The sequence below is a fragment of the Alexandromys fortis genome, unplaced genomic scaffold (genome assembly GCF_014885135.2).
Source record: "Alexandromys fortis isolate MF-2015 unplaced genomic scaffold, M_Fortis_MF-2015_v1.1 scaffold_16, whole genome shotgun sequence".
NCBI lineage: Eukaryota > Metazoa > Chordata > Mammalia > Rodentia > Cricetidae > Alexandromys > Alexandromys fortis.
The window spans coordinates 17114997-17123052 of NW_026067893.1; the positions used below are offsets into that span (position 1 = coordinate 17114997).

Below are 8056 nucleotides of genomic sequence, written 5' to 3' on the forward strand. Positions count from 1 at the left end.
CCCCCCCCAGCTGTGAGGAAGGCCATACAGCAATGGATCACTACATACCAGTCTCCACGCTTAAGACCAGCGAGGGTAGAGGCTTCAGAAGCAAGAGCCCCTTAAAGGGGAAGAGAGAGGCTGAGCTGACTAGTGAGACTTAGAAAAAAAAAAAAAAAAAAAAAAAAAAAAAAAAAAAAAAAAAACTAAGATTATTGTTATTGTTGGGGGGCGGTATGCATGTAACTTTTGAGAGTCAGTTCTCTCCACTTGGAATATAAGGATTGAACTCAGGTAGCCGGGCATGCACTTTTACTGGCTGAGCCATCTTGCTGACCTCAGGTTGGCCTCATGCATGCAGAGCAGCCCTGGAGATACTCTGGGTGCCTGGGACGCCTGTGGTAGTGGCTAGGCTAGAATGGACCAACTAGAGGGAGCATGGAACCACACCGCAGCAGCCTGGACAGCACAGTTGAGGGGCAGGCTCCAGGGAGCACGAACCCACACAGCAGCAGCCTGGACAGCACAGTTGAGGGGCAGGCTCCAGGACCAAGTCCTTCATTTTCCAATCTGGTCCTCTGGCTCCAAGAGCCACAGAGAGACTGAGGCCCAGGAAAAGACAGGACTTGGCTGAAACAACCAAGTTAGGTATCAGTAAAGCCTTAGAAAAGCTCTTACCCACTAAGCTACTCGAAAGCACTTTGTACGATTAAAAAAAAAAAAGCATTTTACAAAAGAAATAATAGCTTACATCCATTTCCTATTTACTGCAGGACAATGTGCTACATCCATTACAGATAGTGCCTATTAATATTACCAATATGATTCCCACCTTGTAGATGGCAAACATGAGACACAGAAGCATTAAACAGTCACAGAGCTGGTAAATGATAGCACATCAGAAACTCAGGAATGGTGAAGGCTGGCTCCAAACGAGCAACCTCCACCATGACAGTGGAGCTGCCTATCATGAGAACTCACATCCCCTGACTCAGTTGCTCTTGTCCGGTGCTCCTTCGGTAGTCTGGGGGCAAATCTGTGCTCAGGCTGGAGAGCAGGCTCTGCTGCTGCCTTCTCATTGCACCCCCCACCTTGCCCCCTACCGCCCAGCTGCCCCAGACCTTGTGATGAATGCCCAGCTGGTACAAGAGACAGCCTACTTGGAGGACCGTCCACTCAGCATGCTGTATTGTGCACATGAGGAAAACTGCCTCTCAAAGTCTGCTGACCTCATGGACTGGCCCTATGGACACCGGCGCTTGCTGCGCTTCTCCTCACAGATCTACAACCTTGGCCGGGCTGACTTCCGTCCCAAGGCTGGTCGCCACAGCTGGATTTGGCACCAGTGCCACAGGTTGGTACCGGCCCACACTTGGCTCTAGAGGGTGAGGGACGAAAATGGAGTCCCGGAACTAAACAGTTTGGTTTTCCCTGGCCTCAGGTAAATTCCTGGTTAAGTCTGCTTTTCTAGCCTCCTGGCTAGCCTTACTCCAGGAGACAAGGGGAATCCCTGGAGCATCTACCTGCCCCCACACCCTTACAACCTTCCTTGGATGTAACCATGTGGAGGGCACGCATGGGGCCAATTGCCCACAGCAACATTCCAAAGAGATGTGATTGCCAGCAGTTGGTCTCTGTTAGCATGGTGTTACACATTTCCCATATTGGACCTTAGGTGGCCCCAGTCTTCAGAAGCTAAGTAAAATGGGGACCCCAGAAACCTGGAGACCCCAAATAGAATGCTTGCTCTGCAGAAGAGATTGGCAGGTTTCTGTAATAACAAGGTGAAGCCTCAGAAGAATGGCAGGGAACAGTCTGGTACAAAAGGAGACAATGAGCATCCTTTCTTATAAGGGAGCTCCAGACCAGAAAGAGGAGAGTGGAGAGGGACGGATCTGTACTATTTTCTTTCAGGACATACATAGCCGTGTGTAGGAAAAGCTGAGAGGAATGGGCAGAGATTTGGGGACTTGGCCTTGACAGAGTTAATAAGCACCTTTTCCGGTAACACGCACAGAGCTGCCATTACCACTGGATTGGAAAATATGGCAGCAATTTGGTCCCAGACTGACGGAACAGAGTAAATTCTCTCCCCATCTTCTTCGTCTCTGGGCCAACGCCTCCCAACCCCACCTCTGCCTTGGATCTTAGAGCCAAAGTCCCAACCTTCTGAAGGCTGCCAGGGGCTGTTTGTACTTTTTTTTTTTTTTTTTTTTAACATACCTGAATTAAGATTCCCAGTAAAGGGGACAGCTGAACCTTGCTGCCTGACAGGCAGGAGTGTCAGCAAAGAAGTCTGTGAGCATGCTAATCTTGGGTTTGGGAAGGGCACTGCCCTGTGATTATGACTTTCCTCCTTGGGTAATGACGGGGCCTCAACCTTCCCTGCTAACCTCTCCAGATGACCCACTCCTGTCACCGTGGGGCTTACAGCTCTGCTTCTTCCTCAGGCACTACCACAGCATTGAAGTCTTCACCCATTATGACCTGCTCACGCTCAATGGCTCCAAAGTGGCTGAGGGGCATAAGGCCAGCTTCTGTCTAGAAGACACAAACTGCCCCACAGGTTTGCGGGTTCCTATTCACATAGCCTCCCATGGCACTCTTAACAGAACTTTCAAGTACCTTTGGGGTCAAGCTCCTCTCTTCCCTGCTCACTAGCCCCAGGCTTCTGAAGAGTATAGCTTGGCAATAGCACTCAGGGCAATTCAGAAACTTCAATTTCTGCCTTCTGAAACCTTCGGCGGAAAGTTCTCATTTCCTCTCAGTTCTCAGCACTCTGTACCACCTTAAAAGACTCAACACGTTCAGCAGCTCTTGGAGGGCAGGGAATGTGTTATTTCCTACTTGTACCCCACAGTCTGATCCCTTAGTAATGTAACCGGGTAAACACCAGCCTTTCTGAAGGCTGGTGGACGGAATCAAAACCCACACTTCTTAGGCCAACAGAGAGTTTTACTAGAGCATCCAAAGAGTCACTGTCCTCGTCACAGATGTAGTTTGCCTGCGCCAAATTCAGCTAACACGATTCTATACTCGGGCAAGTCATTTAACTGAACCATAGCCCCCAAACTCATGCACCTGGCACAAGTCCAGAGGTGGTAAAGCCAGTTTGAAGACTAACTGCTGAAGCCTACTAAGGACCATGCAGTGCCTGGTCACACGTGCCTCCTTGATGCCATAATTACGTACTCTCCCTTACAGGAGTGCAGCGGCGTTATGCGTGTGCCAACTTTGGGGAACAGGGAGTGGCTGTAGGCTGCTGGGACACGTACCGGCATGACATCGATTGCCAGTGGGTGGATATCACAGATGTTCGTCCAGGGGACTACATCTTCCAGGTAAGGTCAATTCCCAGCAGCTACAGATGCTCGGGGCTCAGAGGAAGGTGGTTTCCCGTGGGATCCAGCAGATCTGTCCCTTTGAGGAGCTGTGTTGTAGGGGACAAGCCCTCACGGGAATGCCAAAGCTCTGGGCTTGGGTCTCTATTCAGTGGACACTGGGCAATTCCTAGTCCTCACCTTGGAAGAGGACGCTGATGTGCACTTACTGAGGGTGACTACGGATCAGCACATCAGGGTACAGAAAGGCAGCTCTGTAAAATAGTAGGCAAGGTGTAAAGAACCCTCCACGTCAACTCACTCAGAAAGCACATCACCTACCTTGCTGTCCCCTCCCCTGCAGGTGGTTGTGAACCCCACAAATGATGTGGCAGAGTCCGATTTCTCCAACAACATGGTGCGCTGACGCTGCAAGTATGACGGGCAGCGAGTCTGGCTGCACAACTGCCATACAGGTAACTCAGCCTTGGTGACGATGGCTTACAAAGGAGGGAGCTGGGAAACTTTCTAGGTACCTGGGTGTGACTTGTGGTATGCACAGATGGCTATGGATGGGATGACATTGGTCGGACCGTCAACCTCTCCACCCAGCGACTACACTCCGTTATGAATGACTGACTGTAAAGTGAATTTCCAGTCTCAGAATCTTTCCTATCCTCTCAAGCCACAGCAAGATTTTCTTTTCCTGGCAGGGTGTGGTAGTACATCCCATTAATCCCAGGATTTGGGAGGCAGAGGCAGGCAGACCACTGAGTTAAGGCCAGCCTGGTCTACATAGGACAGCCAGAGTATGTAGAGAAACTTTGTCCCCCCCGCCCCCCCAAAATGCAGCTGGGTGGTGGTGGCGCACGCCTTTAATCCCAGCACTCGGGAGGCAGAGGTAGGCGGATCTCTGTGAGTTCGAGGCCAGCCTGGTCTACAAGAGCTAGTTCCAGGACAAGAACCAAAAAGCTATGGAGAAACACTGTCTCGAAAAATCCAAAAAAAAAAAAAAAAAAAAAAAAAAAAAAAAAAAACTTTTCCTGTCATCAGTGCCCCCTTTCCTGTAGTTTTCCTGAACTGCTGCCTTCTCAGAGAAAGTTCCCCTTGGTCTCTACTGTTCTTTCTAGCTATAAGCTGGGCAGAGGAAGGAAGCAGCTGCCTTTTGTACAGAATCCTTCATCCTATAGTTGAGCAGTGTCTAGACTTGCTAAGGGTGTGTGTGTGCTGAGCTGGCCTTTCTGTCAATGTTTGGAGACCATAACTGTGTTGATCAGGCTCAGACAGTAGAATCAGGAACTTAGTGCAGCAGAGGGGGTACAGGCATACAAACAGATAACCCTAATATGGTGAGCCCCCCCAAAAGGGTATAAAGTAGCTAGGGAGCAAGCAAAACCTAGAGGCTACATGTCAGGAAGAGGCATTTGAGTGGGGTTCTGGAAGAGGGGGAGTTAGAGAAGTCAAAGAGCATCCTATGTGCCCGCCTTCTAAACCCAGCCCACCACACCACTCATTAAGATAGGAAATTGCAACCTGAGGGCTACTTCTTCTTTTCTCCTTCTTTTTTAATACTTATTTTTAAGTGTGTGTATGTGTGTGTGTGTGTGTGTGAAGGTATATATGCATAAGTGCAAAGTGTCCACAGAGCCTCAAGGCATTGGATTCCCCTGAACTGAAGTTACAGGTCACTGTGAGCCCTGCAGTGTGGTGCTGGGAGCCAACATCAGTGTACACACATAACTGCTGAGCCATACCTCCAGCTACAGATTTTTTCCTTTAAAATTAAAAAATTTTGTTGTTTGAAAGTATTGGTATGTAGTTCAGGCTGGCCTTGAACTTGGAGAATCCTCTGCTTCAGCCTCCTGGGTCCAGGCATTACTGAGGACAGGCATGTGCTGCTCTGCCTGGGTAGTTTTCTTTTCTAGAAACAGATCACTGAAGTGCTCTCCAGGGAGGGGCTACAGGAGGCTGTGCTGTGATGGAAAAGCATTCCCTGGGATTCCAAGGCCCTGGGATTCCAAGGCCCTGGGGTTGGGGTCCTGATTCAGCAACAGGGAGCAATTCCTGGTTTTTCCATCTCTGAAACAGGGACACTGACGCCTACCTCCCATGGGCTTCTAGGAACCACTGACAAATTTCAGTCAAGGAACAATGTTTGTTTGTTTTCAAATTTCTTCCATGGTACTGAGTTCACCCAGGCGCGTCTTCCATGGGTTAGGCAGGCATCCTATCACTGAGCTACATCCTGGCCTCATTTGTTTTCAAAGTAACTCTGCCAACAAATGGGAGAGAATGAGAAGGCGCATCTAAGCATCACATTTGGGTAACTGAGTAAACTCTGCTGACCCGGAACAAGAATGTGAAAGGAATTGGGACAACAGAGCCTCCATATTTGGCCTGCCAGGGAACCAGGGCAGTGATGAAGAACAGAAAAACAATGCCAGGAGGTAGAGCCCAACAGAGTCCTCACACCCTCTCACAAACGTGAGAACTCACTGCAATGCACCTGAAGCTATGCGACAGGAGCACTTTAGAGGACTAGGAAGCAAGTGACGCTGAGCCCAGGGATAAAGGAATGGAAAACTACTATCCCCTGTAAGCTTGCAGGGGGAAGGGGCATCTGGGAGCCGGGCAAGAGCTAGCACCATTGGGGAGAGTGAAGCAGGTTGGAGCTATAGTCCCGGGCAATCCCTGCCACTCCAGACCCACAGCAGAGGAGATCGCTGGCCTCTCCACCCACTCCCAACCTCCTGTTGCTGTTGAGTTTCCAGGTAGAAACCAGGGACAAGGCAAGTAGGGTGGCCAGTTCCCAGGGCATGGAATGAACCTGGAGAAGGAACAAAGCACTAGCTAGCCCTTCCCACTCAATAGGCCGTGTCTGTGCCCATGACTGGCCGGATGGAAAGGGGCTGCTATGGGTTTGGCTACTAAGCTATTTTCCTTTGGCCCCCAGGAGATTCCTACCGACCCAATGCAGAGCTCTCCCTGGAGCAGGAACAACGACTCAGGAACAACCTGATCTGAAGCCAGTACTGCAAAGTCCCAGCTCAGCTACACACCAGATACCTCAGCTTACGGGAGCCGTGCCCTTCACAGAGCCCCAGCGCACAGGACAAGGGGTCAGTGACAAGGAGCACCGAGAACCTGCTCAGGAAGCCTTTTGATGGCCAGATCACCACCCTGGATGGCAGCACTCTCAGGATGGCTCTAAGCCTCTTCCTAGTGCCTATGGCCTATATAGCATGGCCTTGAAGCTTTGGCCAGCTAAGCCTTCTCTTCCTTAAGGAGACTCAATCTGTTTTAAAACTTGATGCACAGTTCTCAGTTTCAGGAGCTCTAAGTTCCGTAGGGATGAACTGTGGCCAAGGCCCCATCTGAGGGTGCTCTGAGGACCACTTAGATGTCTTGGAGGAGCTAGGACAGAGGACCAAAGAACACAAGAAGTGGTGTCAGCTCTCTGTAACGAACTCTGTGCAAATAACGGTGTCCAAGTCACACCTGGCAGAGAAGTTGGTGAATGCAGTCCCCCACCTTATTCCCACTTAGAACTCACACCTCAGCCTCTGAAGCCTCTTCATTCTGTCCCACACCAGGTGTCTCTAATACCCCTGAACCCTCAGGCCTCCCTCCATTTCCTGATGGATCAACCACCCCTCATTACTGGGGCTGAGGTGGGAGGCAAGTCTCACAGGAATGGCAAGACAGGGCCTTTCCTGCAGAGCAGCGAGAGATCAAGAAGACAGCTGAGGTCACACAAACTGTCTCTGTCAGGGCCTCTGCCAAAGGAGCCAGCAGCATGTTCCACATCTGGCAGGCAGTCCTGTCTGTTAGGATCACTCACATCACAGGGTTAGCCTAAGTTTCAGATTTAACCAAGGCCACTTCACCTTAAACAAACTTTTGCAATTGGGAAGAAAGTGTCAATCTAGTCACTCTGCAGGAAAACAAAGACAGGTCTGGTAGAGTTAGGGAAAGAAGACTGGGGAAACCAGAAGCGAGAACTCTTAATTTAGTCAAGGGCCGAGCCTGGGAAAGGCCACTGACCACATGTGAGGTGGCTGTGCTCCATTCTTGCTCAGGTGATATAAGACCCCAGGGTCTTCTAGGGCATGTCTGGACCTTTTCTCTACTGACATGCGCACAGATGATCCTTCTAGGTCTTTCTAATGCCAATAAAGTTTTCTCATTACAAAGACTAGCTCAGCTGTGCTCCTGTAGCTTCCAGTGCCCTGCACTCTGCCTCTTTTCTCCAGAGCTGGACCAGGCTGTTTCCAGAGTCAGGCACCAATCTGCTTTACAGTTACCACCCTCTACCCCAGGCTCAACTGAAACTGGGGTCAGAAAGGTTGAGAGGTGATGGGGAGGAGTAAGAAGGTACAATCCAAAGACCGTAAACTTTTATAATAGAGGCTACAAAACCAAATGAATGGGAGCAGACAGAGCTGATTTACAGGATGCCCCTCCCCACAATACATGAGCTACCCCGATAGTGAACAGGGACATGTTTCAGGGCTGTGAATACAAAGCTCCCTTCTCCATTTCTTCCATTCCTCGTCTCCTTCATCTGGCCGAGGAAGCCTATTTTGGTGTAGTAGTTTAGTTTAGGTAAACAAGGGAAGGACTGATTTCCTGTAGGGTCCAGCAAACAGTGACAACATTATACTCACACATGAAGCTAATGGTCTGAGAAAGAATGTGCGGCTAGCTGGGGGTTGGGGTGGGAGTGGAGACTGATGACTAGATTTGGGCAGGGAGCT

The 8056-nt window shown here is 50.0% G+C and overlaps 1 protein-coding gene across 1 annotated transcript in view; it reads left to right on the top strand.

Annotated features, from left to right (window-relative positions):
• Positions 1-7494, top strand: part of Loxl4 (lysyl oxidase like 4) — a 19431-nt gene extending 11937 nt beyond the window's left edge. Inside the window, exons 11-15 of the mRNA XM_050145292.1 lie at positions 1090-1333; positions 2430-2545; positions 3184-3320; positions 3664-3775; positions 6253-7494. Coding sequence (XP_050001249.1) covers positions 1090-1333; positions 2430-2545; positions 3184-3320; positions 3664-3726 — 560 coding nt within the window. The 3' untranslated portion in view covers positions 3727-3775; positions 6253-7494. The remainder of the gene's footprint in view (positions 1-1089; positions 1334-2429; positions 2546-3183; positions 3321-3663; positions 3776-6252) is intronic.
• Positions 7495-8056: the final 562 nt, after the last annotated feature.